The 19593-nt window shown below is 44.3% G+C and overlaps 1 protein-coding gene across 2 annotated transcripts in view; it reads left to right on the top strand.

The window, feature by feature from the left end:
* Window positions 1–17086: 17086 nt before the first annotated feature.
* Window positions 17087–19593, top strand: part of LOC119397419 (uncharacterized) — a 157792-nt gene continuing 155285 nt past the window's right edge. For both annotated transcript variants that reach the window (XM_049416855.1, XM_049416854.1), the window contains exon 1: window positions 17087–17241. In XM_049416855.1, coding sequence (XP_049272812.1) covers window positions 17119–17241 — 123 coding nt within the window. In that variant the 5' untranslated portion in view covers window positions 17087–17118. The remainder of the gene's footprint in view (window positions 17242–19593) is intronic.

The following is a 19593-nucleotide window of genomic DNA, read 5'->3' as shown; positions in this document are numbered from 1 at the left end:
CTCGCCTACTCTCCTGTGCCCGTGTTTGCACGCCCTGTTTTTATAAAAGGCCCCTAGCAGCCTCTGGAAATACAACAAAAAACAAAAACAACGAGCGCGTTATTCTCTCTTGGCGCTTCTTGTCTTTTGGTACACTTCGTGATGCCAGAACAGTGATTCACGTGACATCATCAAGGTACATACTCTCGACTGGTCCATATACCAGGCCTGTAGCCAGGGGGGGGGGTGGAAGGGGGGGGGGCTCGGCGCACTTTCCCCTAGAAATTTTGGTGAAGTAGGTGTTTTGACCAAAAATAAATAATAAAAATAGGTGTTTTTTCTCAAATAGTCAAGGTTTCCAGCAAGTGGGCCCTCCCCAAAACAAATTCCCGGCTTCGGGCCTGCCATATACGAGAAATATATTTTCTGAGTAAATCTCCATGAATGTCAACTCTATTTCTCTTGCGATTGAAATAATGCCATGGAATGTAGCTAATCTGACATATTTCATGTGAGTTGTAAAATTTAGTATTGCGATGTATAATGCTGTGAAGTAGGTGATGTAATGTGTGTATAATGTAAGTTCGAGAATGAAACATCGTGATGTAAATTTTCCTTCTATCGCCTATGCATTGCTGCTTTGTGTTTTACATAATAATTATATGCAAGTTATTTACTTTTTCACTATTTACGTGTAGTGACATATTATGAATTCTAGAATATATGTATTAGCCATATGTTGCTACTTCATGTACACAATGATTGATTTGTGTCATATTTGTACCCCACCCCAGTAACGGCCCAATTGGCCAACAGTACCTGGAAATAATAAAAAAATAACAGTTGTGAATTGTCTCCCACACTGCTTTGCTATGCAGCCGCTCACCCGCTCTTGCTTCTCTCGCACAACCATCGTGCGCGATTAACTGATTTCGCTCCATTTTGCGCGTTTGCGACCGCGCATGCAGAGATAACAGACTGTAGCCGACAAGCGCGAAATCATGATAGGTTCAGCGCTTAGTGCCGACATTGTACGCGTGCTTTATGAAGAAATAAGTGACGAGGAGATGTTCTCTGTAAGAAGGGTATTGAAGGCAAGAATGAAACCAATGGAAAAGGCGCCGGATTATATGATTCTTCCAACGGAAGCACTCTTTACAGAGAAGACGATGCAGCTTTCCAGGAAAAAGGCGAACCCGCTTCGACGGTTTTTTGTACATTTTTTATTGCGTTAGCAATTGTATGGACACTCAGGACAGGTTTTCACCGTCGCCGTCATGTTCCGTATAAACTCTAAATGGATAACATCGCTCCGCGCATTGTATGTTATACCCGCGAGTAAAAGCTCCCGAGCGTTGGCAAGGAACATGGCTAAAGCAGAGATGAAACAAGCTGGCCATCTCCGTCACACGGAATAACATCAACCCGCGTGCGAGGCCTGCCGTCGATTGCTCCTGAAGCAGGAGGAAACGCCCCGCCCGTCATTTGCTGGGCGAAGGAGCAGGAAGGAATGTCTGGGGAGAGGGGACTGCGTAACTCGAGCAGCAACTGTGAATTTGACTATAAGAGCGCGGTCGAGAGCGCCGGCACGCGACATCCCCAGCGAACGGCTCGTATACCTTCTATGCGCTGTGAGCGCTGTGATCTCACTGGTTTTCGCTCGGACCACTGATACTACAAACTGACCGAAAACCGCTTCTCTCCCGGGAGCGGCCGTATTGCCATACACCAGCGTTTTTTTAGAGTTAAGTGAGATCGGAGCAAAAAGGGTTAGCTGCTAGCCCTCGTTCGCGTAACATTACGGCGTGTACTTATCGCATTCACTGCCTCGCTTCATCATTATATTTGTCATTATTTTATATCCCGAATGTTATTTGCAATCGCAGTAATAAATGTACTTAATAAATTGACCTCTATAACTTTCATCGGAAGAGCGATCACAGAACTCCAAAGCGTGGCGTCGTTCTTTACAGTTCCAGTAGCCCACTAAACCGAAAGGTCTGCGCGGAGTTACGTTACACAGAATCACTATAAAGACACACTCTTTTTCCGTAGCTCCGTCACGGCCCCCAGTGGTCACGTATCGTGACCTGGACATGCGCAGCCTGTTTTGTTTGTCCACATTGTTAACGTCTGAACTTTCGTCTTGTTCCGCTATATGGTGCGAGAGCTACATGGTACTGCCGCAACAGCGTTGGAATGGGCAGGAATAGCATAGGTCCATTAAACAACGCATGGGGCAAAGAATATTCGCTTGAAAAAAGACAAGTGCTAATTGCGTGTCAGGAGGCGTCCCTTTACATCGAACCATAAGCACCCAATGAGCAATTATCGGGAAGCTTATTCGTGGCTTTATTACGAAACTGGAATGAACCCCGAAAATAGATCGAAATCTCTTCGCCTACATTCTGCCAGTCCTACCCGCCTTATCCAATATCGTTAGCAAGGCACACACCATTGCAATATGAAAAAAAAAATAGCATAGTACAAACCGTGCATAACATACACTGCTGAAACCTGCAAGGAGAAGCCCTCAGAGAGGAGTTTTATAGATTATTATATTGAAGAGTAGCATGTAGTGATGCAGAACTATCGATGGTACTATCGATACTATCGATGGCTGAGTCAATATTGAACTATCGATAGTAAAAAATACTATCGATAACGCCATCGACAGTAACTTTGATGGTGCTATCGATAGTATAAAATTAACAGCGCGAACTCATTGCAGAATAAACTTCGTGCCACGCGCGCGTGGTGCATAGTGGAGCCGGAGGAGCAGGCTGAAAGGCAACCAAGTTGACATGCTTGTGTTCTCCACCAGAGTGCTTTGCTGACACATGATCATAAAGTAAAACTGTTCAGCTGTAGTAGAAAGAAAGCCGTTACTTGTCGTTACGCCACTCCTCCCGAACGCGCAGACCAGCAGCGGCGAGCAGCGCGCGGCGGTAGCGGAGAGCGCGTGAGATACCGTTTCCGGTGAGCCAGCTGTGTGACATCATTGATCCTCGCGCACGCCCAGCACGGCTCATGAGGATCCACGCGAAATCGGCTCCGGCTAGGCAAGTGTAGCTAACGCTACAAAAGCGTTTGACAAATTGCCTCACGATTTACTCATATGCCTTTTAGAAAATGTTATTATTGGTACTGTTATCAAGAATGGTGTCGCCATTGCTTACAAAAATTGTACAACACGGCTCGTAGTAAATGAGACCGTAGGAAAACGCATCAAGATACCGCACTCTGTTTGCCAGGAATGCGCTCTTTTGTCGCTGCTTTTCTGTTTTTATATAGAGTCGTATTGACTCATGTAATCGCTAGCACCAGTATTCGACAGAATTTTCATAGAAGATATACGCCTCTTTGCGTACTCTGACGACATCGTTGTATTTTGTGCATACCAGGAGAGCCTATTGTTAGTTGTTAAACATGCGAAACAACTTTGTACAGCAAGTAGCAGCTCGATTAACTGAGAAAATGCTTAGGTTTGTAGCACGGTGTCTGGCTATCAACTCCACAATATTTTGCGAGCGTGCCTTTGGTCAATACGCCAATAATGTATTAGGGAGTGCCATCGCAACACTGTAAGGGCAGTGAAGAGTACTGGCGTGGCGAAGTTGCCTGGTGCGCGATAAGTGTTAATTGTCACGGTCTGTCGATGTTTGCACGTGCGACGGTTTGCAACATGTTGCTGATAAGTAAGCTGTGGTACGTAAAGCATATACTACATTGCTCACGTGTAAGCATCGAAGAGTTACGTCGCGTCTTTGCTGTTTTCATCTGGAGTTCTACGCGGCAAAAGCCTAAGCGAACAAACCCCTTCAGGAGCGTTCGTTAAAAGGGGGCTCAATTTGTCTATCTGAGACAGCTGGTTAATCGCTTTATGTTTTTCCGCAATGTTACAGACCCATTTTTACAAACTGTGTGCCCGGTTATGTTGGGTAAATTTCTGCCAAATTTAGTTGTGTCGCCAGATTGTATGCCAGGCAGCGTCTTTGGATACAAGGGACAAGGGTAACTATCGTGTCGTGTATTGCAAGCTTTCTCTCGTGAATACCCCTGTGATGTGTCCCGCAAGAAACTGTATAAAGGTTTGTAATAATAATATAATATCTGGGGTTTAACGTCCCAAAACCACGCTATGATTATGAGAGACGCCGTAGTGGACGGCTCCGGAAATTTTGACCACCTGGGGTTCTTTAACGTGCACCTAAATCTAAGTACACGGGCCTCAAACATTTTCGCCTCCATCGAAAATGCAGCCGCCGCGGCCGGGATTCGATCCCGCGACCTTCGGGTCAACAGTCGAGCGCCATAACCACTAGACCACCGAGGCAGGGCTATAAAGGCTTGTGCGACGTGTTTCTTCCCATTTCCCTGTATTGAAACAAGTGCAATGCTGGCCTAGTACAAGGCATTCTCAAGCGGGTAAAAAAATGACTGTTAGAGGGGGTGTAAAAGCTTCTTCTTGAAATCACACTAACACACTCAAAGTAAACAGGGGCCGAATTCACAAAACTCTTACGAGCAAATTGCCGCGTAAGAGAAATTTTGTCGCGTAAGTCGATTCACGAAGCGAAAAAAAGCATCGTAAGAGGCCATCGTTATCACATCGGCCGCTGCGGTAAAGCGCGCTGCGACTGTCCAGGAACATGTTAGCGATGGTGTTACAGTTGCTATATTTGGCGACGTCACTGAAAAAGGCTCGTAAGTGGATTCACGAAGCAAAAAAATTGCGCAGAAACAGCGTGGCTGCGAGGAAATCCCAAGAGTGGTCCGGACCACTCTTACGAACAATATGGCGGTTTAGAACATGCAACTGCGGCGGGTGTTTGGGTGCCGTGGCTGATTTTGAGCTAATTCACGGCCATGTAAGGCTGCTTGATGATTGCTGGTATGTTTTAATTTATTTCGGCGCTTTGAGTTTCGTGTGTCGTTTTGCTTGTACGCTATGGACAGTATTGACACTCGCAGTAGTCCAATAAGTTGGGAGTCGCAGTAATTAATGAAGCCTATTGGGTGTCAATGGCGAAAAATTATGCATGCAAAGGCTTGTGGTTGGATTAAAACCAATGTTCTACATGAATGGTCGATGAAGTCGAAAGCGGCGCGGAATTTCGTCAACATTTTTTTTGTTATGTTGTTGTGTTGCGTCCTACTTCCTCCAATGAGACGTCCAGCGTACGATGATGTACGCAGCGTTGGTCGAAATTACCACCAAAGAGGTCCGGAGGAGCACATCAGCTGCATGCTATTGGAAATAAAATTGAGCGGAGCATTTCAGTCAGCCGTTATGAAAGCCTATTATATGATTCCACAACATGTCTAGTTGGATTGGCTTTAACTACCCAATAGGCACGATCTCCGAAATGCAACTGTCGCTATGCACTTTGGGCCTATCCAGAGCGGGCTCGTACAATGCAAATCACAGCATATTATAGATATTCGCGATTATGAATGAAACCACAAACAAATCGAGCTTTTCGACCTTCACTGTTCGGAAACCGAAACGGAACGCGCTTATATGGCAAGTAGTCAGAAAGAAATGGCTCCAGTAATTTGAAATGACATCGTAAATACGTGCGAATGCTCACGATTTGCGAGTATAAACAAACCTTTGCCGAATTCATGTCCCTTTGATTATTAACTGCCATTTAACTTGGCGTGAGAATATCATATAAAGCTGGCTTCGCCCACTCATAAGTGTATTTTGTGCTCAGAAGCGTCACCTTGACCTGGAAATCATCGCGTAGCCAAGGCGAAACCCCCACTGCAGGCTCCTATCGTAGCAGACGACAAACGCAAGCAGATGACGGCTTGGGCGAGAAGCGCAGCTTGTGATTGGTTGGGAAGCAGTACTCTCTACACCAGGTCATCTTATGACGTTGACGAAATACTTCTTTTATCGCGCGCTGCTGTCGTGTTCGTCATATCTTCCCTCTCGCGCATAAGAGAAATTTTTATCTCGCCGTGAAAAACGCGCAAGAGCTTTTTATGAGCTCTCTTAGCGCTTGCCCCTGCTGCGCAGTTCGCGAAAACAACATGGCGCCGTAAACTGTGTGTTTCGGTGCTGATTTTCGCAAACGCTTGAGTTCCTTCAGCGTTCGACTGGATGTGCTGTGAATACCGCAGCTTTTTCGGTGCGCGCAAGCCGTGTGAAGACCGACGGCAGTGTCTCTTGGTGTGCGGTGAAGCGTAGCGAAGCCTGTGCCTCAGTGTGTTTATGAAGCGGGAATCGGCGCCTGTGTACCGACGGTAACTGGCACTGGAGGAGCCTGCAATGTGTGTTTGAGTGTCGGTAACAGTTCGTTTGCTTCGCTTTCCTGTGTCTCATTAAGGTGCAGTGCAGCATTTCGAATTGACAGCATTTTGGCACGTTACTTGAGTGATTCCGTGCTCGTACGGTAACGCATGAACTGCGCCCTGTATTTGGTTCTTGCTTCGCCACTGGTTAGCCCGTGCGCTTCTATTTTCTTGTGAGCAGTCCAGGCAAATGCAGTGTTCGTGAGTGAAACGATGTGCGCTGTGTTGACATTTCGAAGACTTGTGAAGAGGCTGTGCCCGTGTGACAGAAGATTAAAAGCGTTTATAACCGTGTTTCGCCCTACGAAGTTGTGATGGTGCTTTATGAGGGCTTTAAGGATTTGGCGCTGGGCTTGGCGTTTTCTTTTTTAACTCGTTGCTTCTGCTTCTTGTGATGACCGTAATCCGAACGTCATAACGTGTCGAACCGAAGTCGCGCGCCGAGATATGCTGCTGTAGATGTGGCTGCGTCGGAAGTGCGCCTTGACTGTTCTCCGGTGAAAACTTGGACTTGTACCTGGCAGCGAAGGCATGTGGACGTCACACTTCGCTCCGGACAGAACACACTTCTCACTGGTGCCTTGTCTTGGATGAATTCGTAGACCAGCACCTGCTAAGTACAGGTTTTCGAGTCCATCTGTCCTGTCGTTTTGCACGGCACTGGAGCCTTGACTACAGCGGCCCACGGCGATTTCTCACGCTTCACCAGTGGACGTACACGTCTTGCTAGCCTTGCATTTCTACGTAAACGGCAGCTTCCAGTCCACAGACGTCTTTTGCCTGTGGCTGCAGAGCACATTCGATTCCCGATGACGCTGACGGCTGCCAATATTGTTCTGCCATCGGTGAGTTGAACTTGCGCAACTAATTTCGTTGTTATTCGTGTAGTGCTATAACGTACGTTTGTAATTTGTTCAACTCAGCAGATGTAATGTCACCCCATGTTAAGTTCCAGTACGAAAAATGGACTACTACCGCTTTGTATATATTATATATGACCAATATACATATATTGCAATATGAGCAAGTACCCCAGCAGTTTTTATGATTTGGCTTAAGCAGGCTTTTATCTGATTATTAAGAGGAGCCTATCTGCTTACCACGCTTGACAGTTGAGAGAAAAATATTTGATGTGACTTCATTTTCCAGGAGCCATGTAGCACTTTTTCAGTAATTCCCTTCATATTGCAAAATTACTTGTATAAAAGATTACCGCTGTGGCAGCACTGTGCTTTACCAGGACATATATACCTTACAGTATGTAAAGCTTGCATGGGGCTTCAGTTTGTTTGAAATTGAATATAGCATATGATAGCTTTGACTAAGTGATAGTTTTTGTGTTACTGCCAAATATGTATTAAGAGCGCTTTCAATGATCGTTTTTGAATATATCCTTTTCGGCCTCTTCACAGATCGCGAACTTTTCGTAAGGTCCTGGGATCCATCGATTGCAAGCACTGGCAAATCAAGCCACCTTTTGTCTTGGAGCACCTGTACAGAAATAGGAAGGACTTGTGCTCCCTAAATGTCCAAGTCTTTTACAACGGTGGGGTTGTCATCATCCAGCCGACCTCAAAGGGGCTTGGAAGCACTCATGGCAGCCTCATCTGGATGGACTGTGCTCTGCCTGGGAGCTTCAAGGGCAGAAAACTGCATAATGGCTGGTTGCTAGGTTAGTTTTTTTAAGTACAGATGGCACAGTAAACACTGGTTAATGTACGCACCTTCACAACCCAAACATTGTTACTACAGTGGATGCTTGTATTATTTTCACACAGCGATGCTAATTGGACACTTAAGAAGAAGCAAACTATGATAGAATTGACAATGTCGAAAGTGTAAAGTCTGCAGCTTATGAATTTTACTCCATACATGTGAGACTAAAAAAGTGGTGCTTTTGAAACAGCACTAATACTTTTATTGATTGTTGAGCTCTTGTGCTTGCGACTCGCTCAGTGTATCAAGTGCTATGCATGGAAATAGCAAGTGGGTGAAAATCGCCTGGCTATTCGCAAAATGCAGGGAGAAAGAGCTCTAGTTCAAGCCTCAGGCCACACAGAAGCAGTAAATGCGCATTTTACCTGCTGTAGCTCATCTTTTTTAATGTTGTGGCACGTTGTATTTCCGCCACACATGTTCTCAGCACAATTGCATAGTGGCACGGTTATTTCTAGAAATCGTATGTGACCTAAATACACGTTTGTTGATCTCTGAAGGCGATCCTCACTATGCCTGAGTGCCATGGATGCTCACCCTTCTGTCCGTCACTGGCCCAGCTAAGCAGCAGTGCAGTGAAGCCCCCACCCATGCAAGACAAGTCATACAGTGCACCTTTGGTGTTCTGAGCAGGACACATCGTACCCGTCCGGCACGGCATTGACATCAATAATAATAATGGTGAGTGTTTGTGGAAGCCATAAGAGCCCATTAACATGCATTTGTGGATTATGAGTGTGTTTGTTGCTCACAAGCGTTTCTCCTAATCAAGTGCATTTTTTCCAAAGTGTACTTTTGTTAGGAAAAACGGTTTTGAGCAACAAACCCCCGTATTCAGAAACGCTCCTTGACTTGAACTTGACTTGCCACCGTCTTGGACAGCGCGTTTGAAACGCGTTTGTGCTGCCTTGGCACCACCTAAAGGCAGCGCGTTCGAAACGCGTTGAAGGCGGTGGCAAGTCAAGTTCAAGTCGAGGAGCGTTTCTGAATACGGGGTTTCAAAGACACACATTAATCCGCAAATGCTTTGTGTTTTCTAGTCTTCAAGATTGCTTCTGCACACTGTATGATGAGGTGGCTATGTTAGGTAACTTTCAAGTGATGAACAATAGCTGTTGTCTTGTAACATAACAATACATGAGTACACTCTAAGAAAAAATGGAGTAATTTGGGAGTATTTCTGCCACACAACAATAATTGTAATCTTGCTTGCTCGCGTTTTTTTTGAAAACCCGACTCTTGGCACTTTCCTATCAAGAATGCTATGTCACTCTGATAACACGCGCGTCATTCGTGAGCGGGAAGTGCCGGGACCGTGGTGATAACGCAAGGAAAGTATGTGAGATGGATGACGTTATAGTTGTGGGGTAGCAATACTCCCCAAGTACTTGATTTTTTCTTAGAGTGTTGCATAGTGAACTCATTATTGGTCGGCTTCTTGCACCTAGTGTAAAGTCGAAATAGAAAATACTTTATTGGCTGATGTCTCACTATTAGGCAGAAGTTTGTTGCCTTCAAAATGAACATTGTAGGTATATATTTATATTATAAAATATTTTTTCAGCGTCTTAATTGTTGGTGGCTCTATGTTCAGACTTTTTTTCTTGTTCTTTTTATTATTTTTTCATACTTGTCATCGGCTTCTGAAAATACGACAGCTAGAGTTTTTAGCACATATCAGCTGTCGATTTTTACACATATCACGGTTGTAACAATCATCTGTATTTTTCTGTGTTCCAGCAGTGTCACGGGATCAGGTGCCCCACTGTCATGTAATTGTACAGTGTATCTCGGACAAAAGACACAAGGCCAACAAGTAGAGAGCGACTACCACTGTGTCCTGCTTTTCAAAGTGCACGTCAACAGACAGAATGCATTGTGATATCTGGAACAGTTTGAATTGTATGGTGAGAATCTGCACAGCTGCAGTTTAATTGTTGAGTAGTGCATCATTCAGCAATTCCTTGCACTTGAGGATTCAAAATTAATTAAATTCTGCATTTATTACACCAAACCTTGACATTAATGTAAAGCACACTGTAGTGGTAATGTGCAAATTAATTTCGGCTACCTTGAAATTTTAACATGCATGTAAATCAAAGTGCATGTGTGTCTCTGCATTTCACTGCCATTAGAAACAGCAGCCATGGTCGGCAACCAAAACCGTGTTTCCATGTTTGTTAGTGCAAGAATGAAACCATTGAAGCGGGTAATCTTGCACTTGGTCGATATAGTCGTTCACGATACACGTATTTGTAAAGCACAAATGATTTTATGTGTATATAAGCTCTGGAAAGTCCTTCTCCACGGATTATTTGGATGCAAAAGGAGCGTCACTATTCCTAGTATGTCCAACAGCCTTTAGCACCTGTGTAATGTAATCCCATCGCCTGTCTGTCCTCTTCAACAATCAACCTCTCTGCATGTACTGTGTAAGTTTAATTTTTTTAATATAGTGTTTGCTGCCATAGGTTTCTCCATAATGTAATTGTATACTCTGCAAATAGTTTATCATCTATGCAGCTTTGCTCATATTACTGCTGAAAGTACTTATTGCTTTTTGTAGGGAGACTATAGCATGCATTTGCTTATGCTTTTTGATGCGTCTGTACAATGGTTTAGCCTGAAGAGGGCTGCTAGTGTGCTAATCTTGAAACTGGTGACTTCGAACAAATTTGAAGGCTGATAACCATTACTACTATACTCAGATAAGCTGTGATAGCTCCATGAAAATGTATTTAAGATTCTGTAAACTGTGCCAGGTAAATGTTCTTGAATTCTTTTATTGTTGTAATCTTTTATGCACCTGAAACATAATTACTTTGTCGTGGCACATTATAAATTGTTACTCTGCACATTTTTGCTGATAAACATTGCAGCTGAGGCCAGCAGCAAGATATACATGCAAGGCACTGAAGCTTCACATCACATGCCTTGCCCAACAGTGCACTAAATTTTTTTTCAAGCGGAATGAGAGACTGCCAATACAGCAGTCTCTCATTCGAAGGAAGTCGACACATGCGCACACTTTGAAACCTTTTTGAGGAGCGTTTTCAGGAGAAGCAATAGGGTCTTGACATGTCAACAACAGCATTATTTGTACCGAGGAGCTTATTAACAGCGAATTGTTTTATTTATGTATTGTCCAGAATTTCTCCGAGCTGTGCCAATTTTTCAGCTCACGTCACCTAACATGGCTTGTGTTGTTAATGTGCCAAACTATGTAAATAAACTATGTGTCATCTTGTGGACATGTACCAAAATGTGATGCATTGCGCTTTTCCTTGGCATCACATTGTCAGGGGCTCTTTTCTTATATATCGTCGTGGGCTGCCATCAGGAGAATGTATAAAAATTGCTTGTGAGTGGGCAGCAGCAGAAACTATGCATCAAATTGTTACAAGTGGGTTCGAGAAATGCCGAGTTGGCACATAAGAGCGGTGAGATATTTCTCTCGTAAGTTCCTGCCTTGAAACCTCATGTGTTGAAGACTGAGTGTGTCAGCATTGTCATTTTATAGCAGTTCATCCTATTACCTACACCTCAATGTATGTAGTATGTATGTATGTATGTATGTATGTATGTATGTATGTATGTATGTATGTATGTATGTATGTATGTATGTATGTATGTATGTATGTATGTATGTATGTATGTATGTATGTATGTATGTATGTATGTATGTATGTATGTATGTATGTATGTATGTATGTATGTATGTATGTATGTATGTATCTTTTAAACAAAAGCTTGCGTTTTTTGTTTAGTGTAACTTTTATAAGAATTTTGCTACTTGCTTTCTAGTTCTCCTTTTTCTAGCTCATTTTCATTTCTCAAGTACGTTTCCTACTGCAGAAAAATGAATGTAACCTTACATAAAATGTGTGCATTCAAACAAGATGTTTCATTTTACAACGTACAGTTCTGAGCAAGAAGTTGGAATCTATGCAACCAACTAGCAAAAATAAGTTTATAGGACAGCTCCTCTGTGTAACATTGTTTCTACACATTGCGTTTGTCTAATATGCACAATAGACTAGTATACTTCGAACAGCATAACCAAGCTTTCGCGCGTGACTACATACTTTTACATATGTGCGTGGTATTTCTACGTATTGTCATACGTGTTGCCAATTACTATTAAGGCACAAAACTAGTCAAGCTGAATGCGCGGATTTTCGTCTGTCCACCTGTCATCTATACTGTAACTGCCGTTGATAAAGAATAAACTCGTATTTAAAATTTTCATGTAGTTACCAAGGGAAGAGTAGCCCTTTATGACACAAATGAATTTGCCGTAATCTTTTCCCAGGCCTACTGTTTTGCCCTCTCCTCAGAACTCGATAGCTTGCTGGAGTTCTTTATAATTACTGACAGAGGCATTACACGGAGCTGCGCAACACGACAGAGACCGAGAGAGAAAACACATCACTGTGTTTGTGCCTTTTCTCTCTGTCCCTGTCGTTCTGCGCTGCTGCGTGCAATTAATCCCACCCAACTTGCACGGAAACGTGTTCCGACAAAGGCAGTCATCTTGGCCGCAAGCAGTTTGGCCGCCGCGTGTCTCTTGATGTTCTTGAAAACACCGTGATGTCTGACCGGCGCTCGAATAGCTAGAGTCGTGAAAAGTAATGGCCTGGTATGATAATTGGGTTTCGGGGCTGGGCGCTCTTGCGATAGTAGTGGTTAGAGCAAAAAAAAAAAAAAAAGAAAGATACTCTTATTTCTGTGATCCGTGAGGGAGCATGGCGCAGCGTTCTTGGGCCTAAAGGGGAGTGAAAGAAGAGAGCGGAAAGGCCACATTTTGAAGAAAAGAGTGCCCTCAACACACAACCTCAGGCCGTGCTATCCGTGTTTTCATAAAAAATATACGTGGGTGCTTGGCGACACTGCGAATCGAACCCAGTACCGCCCGCATTGTAGTCAGACGCTGTAACGACTCGACCACCGCTGCAGTGTTTCAGAAGAGAGCTGGTCACTGTAACGCTTACTTCATTGTGTGTGTGTGTGTGTGTATATATATATATATATATATATATATATATATATATATATATATATATATATATATAATCTTTCTCTCGAATGACGCCTAATGCAACGAGTCCGGTGAAAGTCGATAAAAAAAAGAAAAAAAAAATTTGTATCCTAATGCACTCGCGTAAGGTGACTCGAAGTTTAAAGCCATCAAGTGTGGCTATATTACCGTGCACTTTGTATCGAGTGCGACATCACTAATAAACTATCGCTAATTGACTGTCGCTAATGTCACTTTCACTATGTAAATATTCAATTTGTTTCGATTATCGTCATTTAACTAAACATTCACTAAACAAATAACTACTCACTTAATTTGCTTCGATTCTCATATATAAGCACAATCATACTTTCACTCGCTTTTGTATGTCTTTCGCTTCCATAGACGTTACTGAGTAACGCGAACGTCGTCTCTTTTCTTTTTTCCTTTTGTTATTCGTGCGAACGCGCAGCACGCGCGCCCTGTAAATCCAGGCGCACGTGTAGACAACTGAACGCCGCTTCTTTTATGTTTGCTCACGCAAACTCCGCAAGCATGAAGGGACTGCGCCGTGTTTTCTGAAAACCATTGGCACGTAGAAACCTCCCGACGATTCTTCCTCGTTTTACGCGTTCACATATCTAAGCGTATACGATTGCTCTCGCATTCCGGCCCTGTCAAAACGTTGCGGTTAATTCAACCTGCGGCTTTACGCTCATGATACCTTTCTTACTGCTGCTTTATGTTTCTGTACAGTTCTCCGTAGGTCAAAAGCCACTCCTATGTCTTGTACTGAGATCTTTGTAAGAAATGAAACATTTTACACATAGCTACAAAACACCCTAATTACAACCACCATACCGTGCTCGAACATGCCTAATTAGTTGAGTGGCAGCGCAGTTTCATGAAAAATTGGGGGACGCTTAAGCTTCGCCTTTAAGAGTTGAACGCGATAGCGATATCCTGCCCCTAATTTGCACTTCGAACACTACGAGTGTTTAACAGAATGCGCGCATTATCGCCTTATGTAATGGGTAGCATGCTTTAAACCAGGAGCAATTATGTGCGAGAAACTTTTTCGAAGTTGCGATGCAGCCACTACGTGGTCTTAAGGGAATACGCGCAGTAATGTGTGTGCCTTTTGTAATGGGTGGCTGTCTTTAAACCACCAAGTCGTTATGATATTGACATGGTGTGACGCCCGATGGCAATGTACGCTTGTACCACGCAATATTACTGTATTATATCTCGTACTGTGACACCTGTATACAGGACGCGTATTTTTGGGAAGCATGAAAGTTACTTTCAGTGCAGCTCCAAGCAGAGGCGTGGCATCGTGGTAGAATACCTGCTTGCCACGCAGACGGCCTGGGTTCGATTCTCACTCCGACCCAGCATTTTTAATATTTATTTTATTTGCAGCTTTTTCGATTTTTCGGTCACGGACAAGATGATGATTTTTCGCTCACAACCAACGGCGCCGACGCCGACGCCGACGGCGGAATTTCTGCGATACGAGCTCTTTAACGCTGTCGCGTTAAAATTTAACTAAACTGGTTGTGGTAAACAGGGGGGGGGGGACGTTTCGGTCACATCTGCAAACCTTCAATGTTTGAATTTATGCGCGGTTTATAGATGCGGTGCATCTGGAGCGTTGGTCGCCTGCACTTGACGAGATAACACCCGGATTATTAACGCCATCGAGTAACTAGATTTTGGTTAGCTATGGTCATCGATGAAACGCGAGCACTTGGCTTCGCGCAAGACTCCAGGACGTATACTGCAACACGGCAACGCGTAAGCGCTGTAGCAGACGCCCGGAACTGGAAGCTAAGATGTAGCGAAAATACATTAGCTATCATCGTATACCCTCGATGCTAGACGCTTCGCGTGCAGTCTTGCTATCACCTGCGCGCATTTCTTTCTTTCCTTGTCTTTTCATAGGCTTTCGCGTTGCCTCCTTGCCCACAAAAGTGGCGAGTAAGTTAAATTCGTGCCATTGCTATCGTACTCCCTCGAGATACGAGAATTCTCGGCTAAGAAATTGCGTAGGCAAGAGAAAGCTTTGTGAATTCGGCCCCAGATGTTTGGAGGAAAAATGAATTTTCGTACCCTGGTGTAACCTTTGTTTCACTTGCAGAAAACGTGAAAGAATTAAAGATGTATTTCTAGGCTGTTGAGGAGGGTATTTCTTTTGGGATATTCTTCAACGGACTTTAAAAAAGACTTGTCAATAGACAGTTACTGCGTTAAGCTTTTACCGATTGAGAAATTAAGGAGGCATGCTGTTTGATACGATAATAATAATGGCCGTACGTCACGCAAATATAGATTTAAAGCCGACAAGCAGTTACTCCCACGAATATATTAGCCCAGTAATACAGTTGTAGAAACTCCAAGACACGGTACCGGACTAACTTCTTAGGGTGAAATTCTGACGCACATCTCTGAGTTTTGATTGCCTCCATTGGCAGCCTATGAAGGGCTGGTACGTCTGTCTTAAATCTCTGACTTGAATAAATGCAATAAATACAGCAAAAAAGACTGCGTGGCCTGGTGTTCAAGGCTCTCGCTTTAGGACAGGGGGGACCCGGGTTCGAAGCCTAGTTCTGGAAAGAAAAGGTATTTAGTTTTGTTTATTATTCATTTGGTGCATCCCTGCTGCGGGTGAGGAGAGTTTTCGGATGAACGCGTCACGTGTTTTTTTCCGCGGCGGTGGGTTTTTTGGAACACCATCAGCTTCGGAACAGCAAAAGGCTACATCACACGGGTAGCTGAGGCACATGAATCACTTGAAGGCGCGTAACTGAGCGCCTACTATGTATTAAAATGTGGATGGTACAATGCATCAACCGAGGTCATCATTGCATCATTTTGGCATCATTTTAACATCCTCTTGATCCAATGGCGACTATTGGGAAAAATTATGCTGATCTGCTCACGGACAATATGTCATCGACAGTGACATATAGACGCCACTAACGGAGTGAAGGCTTTCGGAAACAAAATATTGCGCTCCATGGAGACAATCAAAGGCGTCGTTGTAGCGGGTAGACTTCCATTTTCGTGGTGTTATTTAGGTGTAAATAATCAACGTAACATCTATATTGTAGACCTTTTGTTTAATGGGAACAGCAGGGGTGGCCATGGGCAGCAACAAGGCTTGATGATATTCTGAGAAAGCATTCTGTTAACTTCTTGCTGCATGATGTGTCACTCACTAAGGGTAGCGTCGCCGATGGATGGGGCTCCCAACCGACGCTTTGAAAAGGACATTTGTCCGAAAAGATGGTTTGCACGGTCTAATAAGTGACAGCGCTGTGAAAAAACACAACGTAGGCCGCTAGCACGCTGTGTCAGATCATATGGCAGAATCATTTTTGTAAGGTCCCTAACACGAACCGTATGGTAGGGTCACGCGAAATTGGTCAAAACGAGTTGGCTGCGGCATCGAGGCCGTGATGTCCAGGTGGATCGTCTGACAAAGCGTTGACGGAGCCTGTTAATAGCTGTTCGCACAAAAGGACTCTTGGCTTATTTTCTAAAATGAGCGTTGTCTCTCTAGAAGAAAATCAAACAGCTATTTGCATGTAAAATAGCGCCGAATACACCTATTCACTTTGGTATGCGGGGATGTTTTTTATTCGACCGAATGTAAAAACGAATACGCTGTTATTTCGCCGTCGTGATGTACGCATGAAAGCAGGCTTCAGAGTTCACGGAATCAGAGCGAGGTCATATGGCGGCAGACAATGCTCCGTATCAGTGTCACGCTAGGCTCTGTCTAGTAATGCGTTCTATAGCTAGCCACCACTCGACCGTCTGTGACAGGAATGAAACAACGTACTAAAATGTTAAGAAGTATAAAAGTCTAGTTGTTTATATACAGCAAGTGTCACTCGTGTGACGGATGTTGTTTTTTTGATGGTCGTGCTATCAATATAATCTAGTACACGTAAGTAAACGCTTGGCCCATAAATCACGTAGGCCAACAAATGCGAAATTAAGTTTGCTATTTTATCTCCAAAATGTAAGTTCATTGAACAGGATAAAAGCATCGTTCCAGAAGGAGCCATGGCAATCCCTGGCTTAGAGAGCACACGATGCAAGGTGTCGTGGCATTCGCTTTGGTCTCTCTTGTGCTGCCGCCCGCATTCGTCGTAAGCAAGCTCGGCGCACCGGGAGGACCACTCAAGTATCCGCGGGAAGAGTTCGACGTTAAAAAGGTACGGTGCAAGAATAAAAAGACGTGTTTATCACCTGCATGATGCACTTTGACTGTATGCAACAAGCTGCACTCTCACTTAATGCTTAAAAGCGGCATGCCTTTATTTCATCATGCTGCAAACACTGTGGATAGTAAAGAAGGTGTTAGCATAACACTTCGCGCATATCCAATCTTTTGTCTAACTGCTTCATGAACCACCGCTGACCTCCTGGCATCCGTGACCTGTTACACTTGTAGCTCTGTTAGACACTATCTCAGTGAAAACAGACCAGGAACCCAAGGAAGGTATAGGGGAGAATATTCGTAGTCTTTGTACTGTATTGCACCTATTATAATATAAATGTGAAGAAATTAAAGTGGACGAAAAGACAACTAGCCGCCGGCAGGGATGCAACCTGCTACCTTCGCATAACATGTCCGATTCTGTACCAATTGAACTAGAGCGGCGGGCGTCCACCCGTCTACTTCATCGGGTATTTCTGTCCATGTAAACCTGGGAGTGTTAGTCAACGCCACTCGTTGGCATGGTCTTTTTTTTCCAGCTGGTGTCACGTAGCACTAGAAAGTTTTACGAGCTGGCAGCTGACCAATAAACCCTTTTATATTATCTGAAAGTTTCAAGTCTGCCGGAATGATACCCTCGCCACGAACTGACAATGAAGTGGGCATTTAAGGGCTAGTTTTTTTGTTAGACACAAACGGAAGGAAAAACTACAGACATTGAAGCCAAGGGAATTATAAGGACGTCATTTGTAGCCTTTTAACCGTATTATACTGCTATTATAATAGACAATGGTAGGGAATACACCATGACTTGCACGCAACGAACAAACTTGGTCCGATGCTTAGTCGGGCAGGCGCGGGTTTTTCTAGCTCCAGGGTTGACGGCCCGACACCTATGGTACACGATACATAGGCCAAGGCCGGTGTCCTAATGAGCGTCTCGAAGAACGCGCATACAGCGTTTCCTCGGCGGTGTCTGGCCACCTGGGCATTCATTGCCGAGATTGCGGGTGCATTCCTGAGTTTCATCTATGTGTGGTTGTGAAGCGTCATCGGGACCAACTTACACGTGAAATACTAGAGGCCTTGGAAATAGCTAGGCTGGGTGACGCATGCGTGAGCAGATCTTCAGTTTGTCAGAAAAGGAGGTTGTTTTTCTATCTGAATGACTGCACGCGCAATGAGCTTGCTTTTTGGTGACGTTTCTGTTAGTTTTTTATCTTCGACTTGTCATGCTTTGTTTCTTCTTTTCGTTTTCGACTGCGCAGCTATATAATGCGTGGGTTGACGAATAAAGCTTTTGTTGTAAGTCAGCGCTGCTCTTTGTGTCCTTCTCGGCCTGGTCTTTTGTCTTTCGCGCGGTTTCCCTCCAACATGTCGTGCCAACTCGCCCAAGCAACCACTTTAGCTTGTATAGGGAAGATATAGGTTTGCTCAATGAGGGCTAACGCCGGATTTAGTCAAACGGGGGTATATGAGGCAACATTTTTATGCTTTTTACGTTCTTACCAGCGTTGCTTTTTGACAACGAGCATGGAAACATGCTTTTTACCCGGCTTAAAAAAGTAACTGTTTCTTCCAATAAACTCAGTTGCAAATACAGCGTTGTATATGTGTCTTTTTTTTTTCTTGGGTCCCGTCTTGTGCGCTTTTCTTCAAGTACCATGCATTTCAACCCACTCACACAGTGCCATTGGGCTTCAGAGGAGCGTACAAGTGGCACTGTTGGCACTTGGCTCCTGGAGTGGAAAAGTCAGCGATTCGATTTTTGGTGTGCGGCTAAGTTTGGACTGCTTAGTGCTGGTCCCCTCGCTGCGGCTAAGAAAATTAAGTGCCGTTCCAGTACTGCGAAGACGGAAGCCAGCAAAGCTATCGGGTGCGGATACACGTTCTGCGGCAGCGGCTTCACGTTGTTTTCTCGCCCATTGGCGCCTCTGTATGCATTGTCATCATATTTGCGAAGTAGCAAGATACCCACTGCGGGTCTTTAAGGCATTACGCGCACGTACGTAGCACCACACTTTATTGATGCTGTGGCTGATCATAATCGTGATGAGGAATAACGGATGGGCCCATCGTAAAGGGTGAGAAACTTTTAACCATCCACTCGGTACGCAATTCACATTGCGGGACGCCTGGTGTAATTTTATACTCTTCTGCCACGCCATATCACATCTTTTAACACGACTTCTCGCCCGGCACGACGACTGTATAGGGTCGTCTCGCGAAGATGTTTGAAGCACCTGTCCGGATCAGTGGTAAAATACTCGGCCTCCACGCAGAGTGTCCGCTCGTTCCACTCGCTCGAACTCTGGATTGTGTATTTCTCGTTGTTCGCGGTAGCTGC

Source organism: Rhipicephalus sanguineus, chromosome 6, assembly GCF_013339695.2.
Source record: "Rhipicephalus sanguineus isolate Rsan-2018 chromosome 6, BIME_Rsan_1.4, whole genome shotgun sequence".
Classification (NCBI taxonomy): Eukaryota; Metazoa; Arthropoda; class Arachnida; order Ixodida; family Ixodidae; genus Rhipicephalus; species Rhipicephalus sanguineus.
Note: the sequence above shows the minus strand (reverse complement) of the source record. Positions and strands in the feature narration are given on the sequence as shown.